Source organism: Chiloscyllium plagiosum, chromosome 28, assembly GCF_004010195.1.
Source record: "Chiloscyllium plagiosum isolate BGI_BamShark_2017 chromosome 28, ASM401019v2, whole genome shotgun sequence".
Classification (NCBI taxonomy): Eukaryota; Metazoa; Chordata; class Chondrichthyes; order Orectolobiformes; family Hemiscylliidae; genus Chiloscyllium; species Chiloscyllium plagiosum.
Window position 1 is genome coordinate 7,352,159 of NC_057737.1, and position 16,989 is coordinate 7,369,147.

The 16,989-nt window shown below is 43.5% G+C and overlaps 1 protein-coding gene across 1 annotated transcript in view; it reads right to left on the minus strand.

Annotated features, from left to right (window-relative positions):
* dph1 (diphthamide biosynthesis 1) overlaps positions 1–13,651 on the minus strand; it is a 579,143-nt gene extending 565,492 nt beyond the window's left edge. The window contains exons 1-2 of the mRNA XM_043718169.1: positions 13,552–13,651; positions 3,837–3,902 (exon numbers count right to left, since the gene is read on the minus strand). Of these exons, the coding sequence (XP_043574104.1) occupies positions 3,837–3,891 (55 nt within the window). The 5' untranslated portion in view covers positions 3,892–3,902; positions 13,552–13,651. The remainder of the gene's footprint in view (positions 1–3,836; positions 3,903–13,551) is intronic.
* Between the last annotated feature and the right edge of the window lie 3,338 nt (positions 13,652–16,989).

Consider the following 16,989-nt stretch of genomic DNA (forward strand, 5'->3'; position numbering starts at 1 on the left):
TCCGGGGATCAGTTTCCATTCAGCAGCGATTTGATCACAAAGTTCACCGATATCTCAATCACACTTTATCTCAGCTACCCCTGCTAAACAGGGCAGCATGCTTGGAGGAACCATAAGCAGTGGAGTCATCAATTACAGCAAATCACAAGGTACGTTATTTCACTGCATCAAATCCAATCAACAAGGGGATCGCTGCAAAGGCAAGAAGCTGCAGATACTGAGATCTGAAATGCAAACAGCAAGCAACCGGAAATCATCAGCAGGCCAGGCAGCAGTGGGGAGATAGAAACAGAGTTAACGTTTCAGGTCCATGAGCTTTCACTGGGATGTGTTTTTCTCTCTCCACAGAAGCTGCTTGATCTGCTGATCAGCCCCAGAATTTTCTTGCTTTATCAGAATCACTGCAATCTGCAAAAAGTCATACCATAAACCTGCACAGCTTGACTCACAGGATACTTGCATGATATTCAAAATTGTTTTGCAATCCCAGATGCTGACCATCCAAATCTAAGATCTCCAGATAAAGTTGTGACTGCTTTAAAAAATGTTAAGCAATCACACTATATTCCAGCCCACACTCTTACATTCTAGCCCACATTCACTGTGCTGCGTCATGTTAATGATTACGATCTAATCATCAATTGCTCACCAGGGATTGATTAACTTCGCAGTGAGCTCATTTTAAACAGGAAAACACATTATAAGTTATGAAATTGAAATTACAGCAAGCCAACCAAGCCCTGTTTGATAAAACAGAAAATTCTGAAGGAACTCAGCAGGTCTGGCAGCATCAGTGGAGACAGAAACAGCGTTAATGTTTTGAATCGGATAAGACGCTTCTTCAGAGCTGAGAAAGGGCAGGGAATTGGTAGTTTTAATGCTGTTGACAGGTGGGAGGAAGAGCAAGTGGAACAGATTGTGAGGATGCCAGAGCAAAAGACAAAGGCAATGCTAATGGCAGCAAAGGGGTGAGAGATGTGAAAAAGGTGCATTTTAATTCTGTTGACAGATTGCAGTGTGCGCATCTTACAAACTAACAAGGGACTAACTGGCAGGCAGAGTTGCAGCATGGTATTTCAGGCATTAAAACTAACAGGTGGCCATTCTGCCCCTTGAGAGTTGACTGCAACTCAAGCCTGCCAGGGCTGGATCAGTGACTTGACTGCATTTTCCCACTTGGATTCTGTATCCTGTTGCACACCTTGTCGAAAAAAAAGTCTCAGTTTAGAAATTCCCTCGCCTAACAGCAGTCTTTTTCCAATGGTATGAGGACAGGGTTTGTGAAGAGAAGCTAATGACTCTAATTTTCAGGCTCTGTTCCTTTGTTCTGGATCCTCCCAACTTGTACTGAACCTATTAAAAAGACATTAATTATCTTAAACTCCTCAGTTCAATCACATTTCACTCATTCAGCTTGATCCGCAAAAGATTACCAAGCCAGGCATCTGAATTTCCCACTCCAAAACTTCAAAAGAGAGACTTTTTTTCTCTCTAATTAAGAGTTAGACACCAAAGAAGGAAGATGAAGTTAAGGTGGAAATGAGCTTTCATCTGCTTGAATGGTGGAACAGCCTTGTGGGGCTGAATAGACTCCTCTATTACATCTTACAATGTGTTTAAACTTCTTTATACCGGCTAGGAAACTACTAAGCTACTGTATCAGGCTGCTCCTCTGTAATCAGTCACTGATTCACAAAAATACTTCCAATACTGAGGAAATTGACATATTCATTAAAAACAGGTTGGAGAAGTGAGGACAGCTTTTCTTGGAGAACAGAAGCCAGAGGGAAGATCCGATGGGGGGATCCCATTGGAGGGGTAGGGGGAGTTCTGGGCAGAGCAGATAAGGAAAAATTGTTCCCACTCATGAAAGGATTGAGAACAAGAGGGCACAGATTCAAAGTCATAGAATCATTAAATCCCTATAGTATGGATGCAGGCCATTTGGTCTACCATGTCCACACCAACTCTACCAACCCCATCCCATAACCTGCATTTCCCATGGCCAATCCACATATCCCACACATCTTTGGATTGTGGGAGGAAACCAGAGCATCCCAGAGGAAACCCATGTAGACAGGGGGAGGATGTGCAAACTCCACACAGTCGCTCGAGGCTGGAATCGAAAACAGGTCCCTGATGCTGTAAGGCAGCATTGCTAACAACTGAGCCATCCCACTGACAAAAGAAATAAAAGTGACATGAGGAAAATCTTTTTCATCCAGTGGGTGGGGCAGATCTGGAATGCACTGCATGAAAGTATGGTGAAGGCAGGCTTAATCAAGGCTTTCTGACGAGAATTGGACTGTTACTTGGAAAGGAATACTCTGCATGCTTCCCAGGAGAAGGACACAATGGGAGTTGCTCATTTGGAGGTTGTGCAGGCATAATGGGTGGAATGGCCTCTTTCTGTGTTCTAAGTGTTCTGTGATTTTCCTTTGAATCTCCCACACCATTTGACACAATCCTCCAGTATTCATAAGTGAGGTGAAGCTTTTGTCCTCTGATTTTTATTTATTGTTGAAATCAGACATTGGTTACCAAGCCCTATTCCAGCATGTTGAAACACTTTACATTTCTTAACTGTCACTTTACATTTCTTAACTCCTATGAAAACCCTAAGTTATTGCGCCCTGGCATCTTCTGGTGACCTCTCCTGTTCTCTTTTCACTGTGTTGGCTATACTGTACCTTGGGCCTCATGCTAGCAGAGTGAGACTGCAGAAATGGAGCACATTCTGCCCAGCACATATATTCTAGCTCTCTGGCAGAGTTATCCAGTTAGTCCCACTCTCTTGCCCTTGACCCACAGTCCTGCATTTTGTTTTTAAACCATTCAAGTAGCTACCTGATTAACTATTGAAAGTTCCTATTGAATCTGCTTCCATCGCCCTTTCAGGCAGTGCATTCCAGATCACAACAATTTGCAATCTCCCTGAAGTCTCCTCTGGCTCTTTTGGAAATTAATATTGTGTCCTCTGGTTTATTAGAGGCTGTGTTATGAAAAAATAATCTGCATTATACAGGGAGGCTGTCATGTGATCCGATATAGCCAATGGTTTGTTCAAAAGAAGTTAAATTAATTTTTGTTAACTATATGGTATTCAGGATTTTCCCCCAATGTTCTTATGAGAAACATTTCTATGATTCTGGATTTTTCTGTGCAAATGGAGCATGGTGCAGTGATATTGCTCAAAGGTCCACAAGTGTTCCACTTTTAATTTCAGTTATCAACAAGTCAAATTTGGCTTTGAAGACTCGCACATCTCTCTGTTGTTCGAGGGACAACATTCTGCAATTCTTGACACTGAGATCAAAGACCCACTGTGCCCATTCCTACACAGCACAGCTCCAGCCTTCAAACAACATCGGAAAGTCCCCACATCAAACAGGAGGACAGCACAGCAGCAACAAAAGCAATTGTAAATGGCGGTTCACTTAAGTGCCCTCTGAGTGAACTGAAGGAAGCTGATCTGTCCCCTAGGGTTCTGTTATGACAAATATAAACCATTCAAAGCTTCTTTCTTGCAGTTTATGACACTGAACATGTAGCCCATTATCTTCTCTTTAATTCCTTCAGCTAATTAGGAACCAAATTGAGTCATTGACAAAGCTGTGAATTGTAACATCTTGACCCACCACTGCTCTGCAAATTTGATGGAAAAAAAACCATCCAACCAAATACATCAGCATCGACAACCCACAAAACCAAGTAACCGATGTCCTATACTCTACACAAGTGCTGCGTCTACTCAGATCTCCCTTAATTACTTACAAGTCCAGGCTGGCCCTATGGATTTGGTGCTCAAAGCTGTCAATTTAATGAGTTGTTGTCTTACCTTTCGATGATATCAGCAATCGTGCAGGCAAACATCAGGAGTCCTTCAGGCATCTGCAGGGCAACTATGTAAGACATAGAAAAGAGATATTGATGAAAACACCACTGTTTGGTTTTGCGGGTTTCTATTTGTGTTTTCGACGTGTGCTACATGTCTGCAACAGGCCCAGCCGAAAATGCTCGATTCTTCCTCACCACATTGTCACTGCACTCAAACTAACTCCAGGTTTTGTGGTACAACGGTAGGGTCCATGCCACGGAGATGGGTTGGAACGTGTCCAACCAGACTGACGAATTATCTCTAGTTCACATGTTACTGTCCTAGATCATGACACCTACTGGCGCCTGGTATACCTCATGGCTGCAGCCTCCATATGGATTGGCAGCCCCACCTTCAACATTCACTCTCTTCAACAGTGGTGCTCAGTGGTAGCAATGTGTACCATTTATAAAATGCACTGCAGTAATTTGCCAAGTCTCACTTAACAACAATTGTTTACTCTTCCAGTGAGAAGGACAAGGGTAGCAGATACATGGAACACCACCGCCTCCACATTCCTCTGGAGGCCACGCACCATCCTGAATGCAGCTATAATTGCTATTTCTTTACCATGGCTCGGTTAAAATCTCAGAATTCATCCCCTCTGTTACAGCATTGTTGGTCTACCGACACTCTAAAGGCAGCTGACTACCACTTCCTCCCAGGCAATTAGGGAGGGGCAATAAATATTGACCTTACCTGCAATATACATAATGCATGAACAAAAGATTGCTCTTTCCTTCCAAGATCCTCGCATTGACACTCACTAGTGCTCATGGAGCTCCTCAAAAGTTAGTCCAACTGACCTATGCCATATTCATCTGGGATAATATGCTGCCATCATTGATCGCAAAGAGAGAAAATATGTCACACACTGAAATTTCAATTTGCCGAGATGACACAGATTATAGGGGAGGCAAAGATTCCTCACTTGATTTACAATGTTTACAAAGCAATGACAAAGATAACAGGTTGCAATGATAATATACCTTTACTCACTGTCTTGTCAATCACCAACCCATTTAACTGTGGGACTGCAATTCCTCTTTCCACCTCCACCAATAACACACTTTAATGTAGCAGATTTAACATGGAACAACATTGCAAGATGTTTGATCAAATATGGACATCAACTCAAAGGAGATATGAGATGGTGTTGACAACAACATCAGAGTCAACTTCAGAGGGTCTAAATCAGCAGAGACAGAAGTAGTTGAGGAGGAAGTTATTTTTACTTTTCCCATAGGATTTTTTAATATTCATTCAATCGGATGTAGACATCACTGGCTAGTTTCCCAGAGGGTGCTTAACAGTTGATCACATTGTTGAGAGTCTGGAATCACACGTGGGTCAGTCCAGGTAAGGACAGTGGATTTCCTTCCCTGAAGGAAGTCAGTGAACCAGAGAGGCTTTGACAACAACTGATGATAGCTTTACAGTCACCATATTGAAACTAGCCTTCAATTCCAGATTACCAATTTGAAATTATTAATTATTTGAATTCTATTTCCAACAGTTACAGTGGCGGAATTTGAACCCATGTTCCCTGAGCATTAACTTTGCTATCTGCAACACCAGTCCTGTAACATAACCACTGTGCCTTCAGCTCCCCCTCCCAACAAGCAGAACCAAGATTACAAATGCTGCAAAGTCATTTGACTATTGAGATCTATATCAGTACCAGTTTGGCTAGTGGACAATTGGCAGGAAGACAGTGTTTGTCCTTGCCACCAACCCTGCTGCCAGGTTTAAAGCCACACAACTGTGGTGATGCAAATCCATTTGGTTGTATATTTAGACCATTCTGCCTATTATTAATTGACTGTAACAATTCCCAAACATCAATCAATCAAAGCTTCCTCAAAAACAATGAATTCAAGTTCAAATAAAGACCACAGCAGGTTCAGGCGGAGGGTTCCGGACCGCGGGAGGTTCAGGCGGAGGGTTCCAGACCGCGGGAGGTTCAGGCGGATGGTCCCGGACCGCGGGAGGTTCAGGCGGATGGTCCCAGACCGCGGGAGATTCAGGCAGATGGTTCTGGACTGCAGAGTCTGGGTAGCTGAAGGCAAAGCCACAGAAAATTAACACTGTTTGGTTTAGGATATATTGGGGTGTGGCTGAAGCTCAGGAGCACTGGCAGTGGCTATTCTCTTCTCCCTTTGGGAGATCTCTGCTGCCCTCTGTTCACCCAGATTTCCATCACTCCATCACCACCACCCTTCTGCCATCTGAGACCCTAAGCTCTGGCATTCCCTCCAAAACCCTCCCTGATTGACTTCTTCTTGAGCGATCATAACAGGGGAGCAGGTCACTTCACCCCAATATATCCATGCCAGCTCTCTGCAACAGCAATATGGCTAGGGCCACGCTCCACCTTGCCTGCCCAACCTCAGCCTTTCCCTTTCACCCTACACACCTCCCTCCTCTTCATTTCTCATGCTGAACCTCACCTTGCTAACCCAGAGGTCAGATGCTCAAAGATCTTCCTACATGCATCACGATCGTGAAGCATTTTGGGAACTTTGTTTTACACTGAATGCACAACATTGACTGCAGTGTCTCCAGGGGGAAGCCCAGCAGCATCTTGCAAAACCATTCAAGGCTAAGCAATAAATTCTGGCCTTGTCAGTGCCAACACACATCCTGTGAACATATCAATAAAAGGTTTGGTGGCACATATTCACACACTGGTTCAGTCAACATTAGCTCCTGGGTCACATATCCAGTGGGTAAAGAGATTGGAGTAATGGCATTAACTCTATCACTGCAATAAACCTACATAAACCTAAAGGCTTGAACAAAATATCCATAGGGTACTGCAAACCTATTTATAGGCTTTTCACTGTTACTTCCCATCTCTGTGCAATCACTGAGATTTTACATCCCCATGCCTGGACTGGAATTTAATTCTCTTCCCAAAAGTGCCAATTGTGAGACAATGGTCACAGCTGTGACTGGCAAGTGCAACATGCTGGCAGCCAGCAACCAGGAATACTGCACAGCACACAGAACCACCTACAGGAACCTGCCTTTGAACATTGGAGTGCAGACTAGAGGTGAGCATACTACCCTGCAAGAACAATGGATACAATCCTCTGCCAGCCTGCAAGGGTGTGGAGGTGCTGGTGTTGGACTGGGATGGACAAAGTTAGAAATCACACAACACCAGGTTATAGTCCAATAGGTTTATTTGGAAGTATATGCTTTCGGAACACTATTCATTCGTCAGGTAGCTAGTGGAGCAGGATCCTGCCTCACTAGTTACCTGATGTAGGAGGTGCACTCCAAAAGCTTGTGCTTCCAAATAAACCTGTTGGACTATAACCCGGTGTTGTGTGATTTTTAACTGCATCCTGCAAGGGAGCAGACATGTGTATTGTATGCTGAGGTTTAACACAGTGTGCAGAGGGCATTCAACACATTATTACTTAATATACAGAGACAATACATTATGAGACTATTGATGTAAAGAAGACACATTGCCGAAATACAGAGAGAGGGCATGTAGACAGGAGCACAAATTGAGAAGGGAGGACAGATACAGAGAGGGTATATTATGGGAGGACAGATACAGAGAGGGTAAATTGTGGCAATACAGAAATAAGGAACAAAGGAAGAGTGTGTAACAATCTACAATACAGTACACTCTCCTGCCAATCAATGTTCCTTTCTTGTATTTACAAAGGCCTGAATCTAAAGCTAAGCCGCAGTGGAGCTGCATGCCTGGTCGGCTTGTCCCCAGGTGCACACAAGGAATAGAATGATCAGACAGCAATAACTTTCCCTCTCAATGCCCAGAATGGGCTCACTGACATTCATGGTCTCGCCTCTCATATCATCTTGCATTCTGATAACACATTTTAACACAATTAAACATCCCACGGCACTTGACAGGAACGATTATCAGACAAAGTTTGGCACCGAGCCACATGACGGAATACAAGTCACCAAGGTCTTGGTCAAAGGGGTCGGTCTTAAGGATTATCTTAAAAGAGAGAGAGAGAGAGAGAGACAGAGATACACAGGAAGGTTTAGGAAGAAATCGCAGGGTGTGAAAAGAAATTAAAGTCACCATAGTCATACAATCATACTGCACTGAAACAGACTTGTCCAACCAGTCCATGCCAAACATAATTCCAAACTAAACTAGCCCGACCTGTCTGCTCCTGGCCCTTACCTCTCAAAACTTTTCTTATTCATGTACTTATCCAAATGTAATAACTGTAACCATTTCCACCACTTCCTCAGGAAGTTCATGCCACACACAAACCACCCTCTTTGTAAAAATTTGTATCTTTTTAAAATCTTCCTCCTCTCACCTTAAAAATGTGGCCCTAGTCGAGAAATCCCCTATCCTAGGAAAAGGACACCTACCTTTAAGTCTATCCATACCCCTCATTATTTTACAAAACCTCTATAAAGTCACCTCAACCTCTTGCACTCCAGTGGAAAAAAAATCCCAGTCTATCCAGCCTTTCTTTCATAACTTATAGTCTTATAGGATATGGGGATGGTGTGGGAAAATGGCATTAAGGAGATGATCAGCCATGATCTGACTGAATTCTGGGCTTGACAGACTGAATAGCTTCGTATTTCAAATGTTAATTACAAAGGCATCTTTTACTTCCATGTAAAAAAAAACTGGTTATTTGTAACAGGCAAGTCTTCAAGCAGCTTTGATAAGATGTTCACACCTCGTGAAATTGCCTTAATTAATTAATCCCCAGCATTTAACATTTTAAAAGCTCCATTTATGTCAGGAAAACTCAACTCAATCTGCTCTGTGAGCCTCAAAGACATGGTACTTTAGCCACACTGGCTCTCTTGTAAATTAATGTCCTCGCATGGCATAACCCCTCCCGATCTCTGTAAACATCTCCAGCTACACCGCTATCCCACATCTCTCCAATTTTAACCCTGTGTATCTCTGCAATGTTTATCCTTCCTTCAGCTGCCTGGACCTTAATTGCAGGCATTCTCCCCGTAACCGTGTCCATTGTTAATCACAGGTATGTTCATTGCTAAAAGAGCTGCACTCTGTCTGTGTTACAATTGAGCTGGGAACACTAAGGAACGACAAGAAGTTGAGAATTCTTCTTTCCCTTGCAACATAGGCAACCACACCTGACTCCACCATCCCCCCCATCTGGCAAATAGATATTTGCCTTAAAAATAAATTTAATCAAAACAGAAAATGTCAGAAATGCTCAGTCAGTCTAGCAGCATCTTTGAAGAGTGAAACAGAGTTTCAGGTCAGTGGTCTCTCTCTCTCTGCAGTCACAGTCAGCCAGACCTCTACTGCTAACACTGGCCTGAGTTACACTGTTGTGGATTCAAGTCTAATGTGAGATTTGTATCGGAAAATCAAGACAGACACCTCACAGCAGCTCTGAAGGAGTGCAGCACAGTTGGAGGGGCTGCCTGGGAGATGACACAGCAAACAGAGGCCCCACCTACCTTCGCTGGGGGACACCAAAACCCCATCGCACTAATTCAGAGAAGAACAGACAAGTTATGCTTGGCGCTCTGCCCAATACTGATCTCTCAGATCAACATCAAATAGATTGGTTATTGCCATGTGACCATTTCACGAGGCTTGCTGTGCACCAATCAGCTGACACGTTTCCTATGTTATCAAGACACCCACAATAGGCTGTGAAGCTTCTGTAATCATGAATGGCACTAAATAAATGCAAGTCTTCCTTCCACAGGATGAAAAAAGAAGCAAAGATATTAATAAAAACATAGGTTACAATTTGTTCACTCAGAAACAATACAGTTAAACCATGGATGAAGAATAAAGAAACTAACGGAACTCTAAAACATTGCGACTATTGATCTTTGGTAAGAAAAAAGATATAATTTTCTCCTCCCCTAACTATCCTAATCACATAGAGAAATAAAAATGCACCAGAACCACCATCTCTGAAGCTTGTTGTGGTGAGAGAAAAAAATCACTTCAGCAAACACAACCCACCTGTGCACTTCAGACAGACAGCTCTCGATAAATCCATTAAATTTGTCAGACAGTTGACACATAAGATGGCTATCTGATCGTATGGATATTAGGAAAGAAAACAGAGAGACTTGTCATGTCGAAGAACCAAAATTCCTTGACATCAGCCCCGCAATAAAAACCAAAAAAAAACTGTAAATTTATTTTTCTTGTGACATGATGGCTTACTGGGTAGTGCTCTCACCTCTGAGTCGGAAGATTGTGAATTCAATTCCTAGCATCAGAAATATAGATTCCAATACTGACGGGGTGCAGCATGGTCAGTGGCCCAGTCACACTAACCGAGGAGTTGTCAGCCATCTTGAGCCAAACAATCCAGGTCAGCAATGACCATCCAAGCAAATAAATACATCTAGGCACGGTGGTTCAGTGTTTAGCACGGTGGTTCAGTGTTTAGCACCCAGGGACCTGGGTTCAATTCCATTCTCGTGGTGTTTGTACATTCTCACTGTATTTGGGTGGGTTTCCTTCGGGTGCTCCAGTTTCCTCCCACAGTCTAAAGATGTGCCATGATAAACTGCCCATAGTGTCTAAGGATGGACAGGCTCCTGGGTTAGTCATGGGTGTGGCTGAGATGCACTCTGGAGGGGCAGTGTGGACTCAATGGGCTGAATGGCCAGCTTCTACACTGTGGGAATTCCATGATTCTAAGACAGTAATCGGATCGAGAGGGGAGAGCATATTTTAAGTTCCAGGACAATGGGTAAACAAGGGGAAAACTGGTACAATGATTGATTTGACTCAGGCCTCCAGCATGGAATTTGATTTAAAGACTTGGTACACACAAGGTAGGAACAGCAATCGGCCATAGGAACTCATGAGCCTGCCCTATCTCTCAATAAGGTCATGGCTCATCTTCCACCTCTCTGCCATTTCCCACTCAATCCCTCTCGATTCTCCTAGAATCCAAAAGCCTATGGATTGCAGGCTTGACTATACTCAGTGATGTTGGTAACTGTCTTCTTTTTCAAACAGTTGCAGAAACTTTCTCTCTTCATATTTCCAGCTGGTTTTCCCTTGTACTCTAATTTTCTCCTTCTTACTAATCCTTTAGTCATTCCTTGCTGTTTTTAGTATAATTTTATACTTAAATATCTTATATGTTAAAGTACTAAGATGGTTTTAATTTAAATTGATGTACATTGAGTGGTCATTTATCCCGTTGTGTGAACTTGGATTTATTTTGCTGATCTGATCAAACCTGTGCAAGAACAAGAATATCAAACCCATTATCTACACTAACCGGCTGAACAACAGCTCATTGGAAGACCTGGGATATGTTATCAGATTGTGGTTTTTAAGGAAACCTTCCTAAGCCACTTCCAGCAGAAAATGCTTGTTACTGTAAATTCCATGTGCTTTTCTTCTTGGTTGGTTTAGAGTCAGAGGCATAGGCATTGAGATGTACAGCATGGAAACAGACCCTTCAGTCCCACTTGTCTATACAGACCAGACATCCTAACCTAATCTAGTCCCATTTGCCAGTGCCAGGCCCATATCCCTCCAAATCCTTCCTATTCATATACCCATCCAGATGCCTTTTAAATGTTGCAGTTGTACCAGTCTCCACCACTTCCTCTGGCAGCTCATTCCATACACGCACCCACCCTTTGCGTGAAAAAGTTGCCCCTTACGTCTCTTTTATATCTTTCCCCTCTCACCCTAAAACTATGTCCTGAGGTCCTGGACTCCCCCACCCCAGGGACAGTGTTTATTATGTCTACATATATCACATTAAAACTGTAAAGAAAGGCCTGATGACCGGGATCAGCTCAATCTACAGCAGCAATAATTATATTTGCTCAGCCTAGTTTCTTTTTTGCATTGCATTTCTCACTGAGCCAGGAATGTGGGAATGGATTATCAGCAGGGAAAAATGAGGGAATGTGTGCTAATGCATTTTTAAAAGATGACTAATTATCTGGTTGGTTTTGAGATGGAGATAGTTCAGGGGTGTATAAAATCACGAGGTGCATAGACAAGGTGAAAAGCAAAGATCTTTTCCCTTGGATGGGGAAGTTCAAAACTAGAGACATTTTTAAGATGTGAGGAGAAATATTTGAAAGGTACCTGAGGGACAACTTTTTCCACAAAGAGGGTGGTTTGTATGTGGGATGAGCTGCCAGAGGAAGTGGTAGTTGCAGGTACAGTTACAATATTTAGAAATCACTTGGACAGGTACATGAATAGGAAAGGTTTAAAGGGATAAGTGCCAAGCGCAGGCAAATGGGACTCGTTTAGTTTGGGAAACTTGGTTGGTATGGACGAGTTGTACCGAAGGGTCTGTTTCCTCACCGAAGTTAGGGATAGATGTTTGATTACTCCAGGTTAAGTCAGCATAAGGAGGGAGGAAATATTGGGTATTCTAGAAGGCATTAAGATGGACAAGTCCCTAGGTTCGGATGGGATCTATCCCAGTTTATTGAGGGAAGCAAGAAAGGAAACAGTGGGGGCCCTAGCAGATATCTCTGCAGCATCCTTGAACATGGGTGACATCCTGGAGGACTGGAGAATTGCTAAACAAATGCAAGCTTGTCTTATTTCATATGTGATCAAGGGAAACAATCAAAGGCTGTCCATTCCAAGTTGCTTTTGAGAAAGTGGTGGTGGGCTGCCTTTCAGAACCACTGATGTGCGTAGGATCACCGACACAGCTGTTAGGAAGAAAGGTCGAGGATTTTGACCCTCTGGTGGTGAAGCAATGGTGATACAGCTCCAACTCACCTTGTAGGTGATACACACTGCTGCCAATGTGGCTTTGATGGTAAAGACAGCCAATGATGTAGGTGATGAATGTGGTGCCAATCAAATGAGCTATTTTGGCCTGGATGATGTTGAGTTTGGGTCTTAGTGGAGCTGCACACTTCCAGGCAATAATGCTCCTGACTTGTGTGTGACAGATGAAGGACAGGCTTTGGACAGTCAGGTGGTGAATGACTAGCCACAATATTTCCAGGCTGTGGTTGCTGTTGAAGCCACGGCAATTATGAGACTGGTCCATAATTAGTTTCTGGTTAATGGTAACTCTCAGAATGTAGATCATGTGGGACTCAGCATGGTAATGCCACTGAATATCAAGGGAAAATTAGATTCTCTTTAGTTGCAGTTAGCTTCATGACTGCACCAACATCAACACCAACGTGGCTCAAAATGAACAAGCAGTAAATAAACAGCTACATATAAAGCTCATCAGCTCCACGTATACTTGTGGAGCAGTAGCTTGCCATCGTAAGGCATACAACTAATGGCTCTGACTGCATGACTTCACACTCCCTCTCTAGCACTGAGTGGTAGAGCATGTTGGAGTAGCAATCACCCACCAAGTCCCACAGCCACCTTTCTAGCTAATTTGCTCCTCTTGGATCGAGGGGGGCTGCTGACCTGTCACTGGCCTCAGTCCTCCAGCGGTGTCTCACTGGAAGCTTTATTGGGCAAACAGATGGATCCCAAACCATACATCATCCCCCACTTGTGCCCGGAATCTTGGTTCACTCTAACCCTGGTGCTGAGGCCAGTTTTGGGGCCTCTATCTCCACTCCAAATGGAGTCCCACAATCCAATACAAGCTAGGGACCCAACTTAACATCTTTGTAACTTTTCTTATGGTGACATTAATCTACGCGTCTTCCTGCGATAACAGGGTGAGGGGGACTAGTACCTCTTTTAGCATCTGCTTGCTTTATTCTCCAGACAGTCTTGTGGATCTCAAAGTTGTAGTTACTGGGCAGCACCTGTGCAGCTTCCTGGAGCTCTCTGTTATTTAGGATTTCTTCAGGAATCTGATTTGCCACCCGACGACGAGGACCTAATCCCAAAGTGGGAGAGGAGGAAAAACACAGACAGTTACCACTGTGTTGATGAGCCCTTCCCATCACCCCTACTGAATCATTACTCAGGTGTTTGCCATGTATTAATGAAACCCATTTTGCACAGTCATCCTTTATGCTGTAACGGTTTCACAACAATGATGTAGACCAATAACGCCAAGGTTTAGTCTGTACACCATTGAATGCTCAACACATCTATATTTATTTCTCTTGTCCATAATTCTTCTTTGTGTCTTTCACAGTGCCTGAGACAGTGGATGACCAACCAATTGTAAGGCCCAAGCATTTACTATAAAACGTTTATAAACCAGCTTTGTACCCATGTTGTACCATGAGTCATCTACCCCCACGACCCACAGGAAAATGCATGCAAGTCAGTGGTGTTTTACTGAAAGATGACCTAACACCAAAAAATAACCATAGCAGAATCAAGATCCTCTTGGTCCCAGAGTGCTTCAGCAGAAGTCACAGAGTATCTGAGGCCAGCAATCACTGTCACCCCAGCTAACAGGTTCCTGGCGCTTTGTAAAGCAAGCCCTGCACTACAGCAGCAAACCAAGTTCTGCTGACTGACTGACAGACACACAATAACATTGCATTCCATCCCCTCAGAAACCTCCCACTATGCTTCGCTTAGGTGCCAGTTTTGGCTCAGAGGGTAGCGCTCTCCCTCTGAGTCAGAAGGTTGTGAGTTCACATCCCGCTCCAGATCCCAGAGTACATAATCCAGCTCGCGAGTAACACACTGAAGGAATGAATGCTGGAAGTGCCATCTTCTGGGTGAGACCTTAAGCTTAGACCCTGCCTGCCCTCTCAGGTGAAGATGAACAAGCTGGTCTGATGGCCAATAATTATTGTTCAACCAACATGACTTAAAAAAAATCTGGTCATTATATCATGCTGTTTGTGGGAGCTTGCTGTGAATAGACTGCCTGCCATGTTTCCCAACATATCGAAATTGGTTGGCAAATGGATGGTGATTGGTACAGGGGTTTACATGACAACCAATCAGCACTCTTCCTCATGTATTCCAAGTGTTGTTTTCCCTGCACTTTTTAAAAATTTCTCACAAACTGTCCTAATGAGTGGGAAGGAAAAAGCCTCACGAAACGGTCTTTTCTCAGCAATATTTATTCTTCCTTTACAATGCGACTACTCAATAGTGCAATTAATTATGGAGACAACACAAAAAAAACCTTGCCTTTATAAAAGCTCTTTGCAAAGCCCATACATTACATTTTGAAGTGTAGTGACTGTTGCAATGTAGTGTGCATGGCAACCAATTTTCACACATTAAGGTCCCACAAACAGCCATGTAAGAAAATCAGATGACCTGATTTTGAGATGTGAATTCAGGGATAAACATCGGCTAAGGAACTTGAAGAATTCCCTTTTCTTCTTCAACACAGTCCCATGGGATCTTTTCTGCCCACCTGAGAGTACAGAGGTGTCCTCAGTGATGATGAAATTCTCTACTTCTAGTCACTATTTTTCATAAAATAGTATCATAGCATCCCTACAGTGTGGGAGCAGACCATTCGGCCCATCAGATCCAGGCCATCCTTCCAAAGAGAATCCCACCTAGACCCACACCATCAACCTATTCACTTGAAGCCAAGAGTGTGACCAGGATGGCAATCAGCGGGCTGAGGTCCCTGCACATCCCCGGACACCATGGGGCAATTTAGCATGGCCCATCTACCTAACCTGCACACCTTTGGGAGGAAACTGGATCACCCAGAGGAAACCCACGCAGACACAGGAAGAATGTGCAAACTCCATACATTCACCCAAGGCTGGAACCAAAGCCGGGTCCCTAGGTGCTGCCTTTGAACAGCGCCAGAGGATTTTCAATATTCATGCAATCCAGTAAAACATGCAGCCAGGACATCCATTCAAAGTCTGAGCAAGAGGGAACTGCATTATCAGATAGGCCAAGCTCTAGTTTCAACTGCACAGCAGTGCGAATGCAGCTTCCTACACACATTCCTGTGAAAACAGCCTGCCACATCCTGCTTCGTGTAGTCAGAAAGTGCGATGATACAACAGGCTTGAAGATCAGAACAAGAGCCATAACCCAATGGGGAAATCCCTGCAGACTGCTTTTTAATTACCCTCAAAACAGAAACTTGGATTAACCAATAATCTGGATTTTTAAAAAATGCAAGTAGGACAAGAGCACACCAAAGAGAGATTTGGATGACTCTACTACAAGTTAACTCCAGCACATGCACAGTAAGCTGTACAGTCATTTACCCAGTACAGTTTTTACACCTCATGTACACAACAGACTTTCAGCCATCCGATTTTTATCCCTTTCTCGCTGTGCACATTCACCGATGCAAATCCTGCATTGTTTATCACAACACATCAATTTAACACCTTCACTGTCGAGAGACACCAAGATTCTGCACAGCCTCCAATCCACAGGATCATAAATAAAACAGTGTTCTTATAAAATCATTTGTTTTTCAAATTCTTTCTTTCTCCCTGCTTTTGAAAGTTAAAGGAAGTGCAGCTTCCTTTTTGCTGTCTTGGTGGATCACCCAGGTTGAGGGGCTGAAGATTTTGAACAGATATCGAGAAGTGACAGAGGAACTGGCAAAGGAGAGCCACCGCAGCTGCGGTTGGCTCAGATTTCCGAGGGTGCTAGCTTTGCCCCACTGTAACAGGCACATTGAGAATTAATACCATTTACAACCTTCTTCTTCAACTGTTTTATTGCAGCGTGGCCATAACATCAAAAGCTCCACAAAAGGATGTCACAACCAATGAATCAGTTGTGGACTCTCAGAATAACCCAAGAAAACAAGGTCACCACAGGGACAACTCTTCGCAGGTAAAGGGACAGCTGGAAAATGGGAAGCCTTCAGAAATGAGATAATGAGAATCCAGAGAAAGTATATTCCTGTTAGGGTGAAAGGAAAGCATGGTAGGTATAGCGAATGCTGGATGACTAAAGAAATTGAGACGATTTGGAAATGCCGGTGTTGGAGTGGGGTGTACAAAGTTAAAAATCACACAACACCAGGTTATAGTCCAACAGGTTTAATTGGAAGCACACTAGCTTTTGGAGCATCGCTCCTTCATCAAGACATAGTCTGAAACAGGTGATAGGCGACGCTCCGAAAGACAATAGACAATAGGTGCAGGAGTAGGCCATTCTGCCCTTCGAGCCTGCACCACCATTCAATATGATCATGGCTGATCATCCTTAATCAGTATCCTGTTTCTGCCTTATCTCCATAACCCTTGATTCCACAATCCTT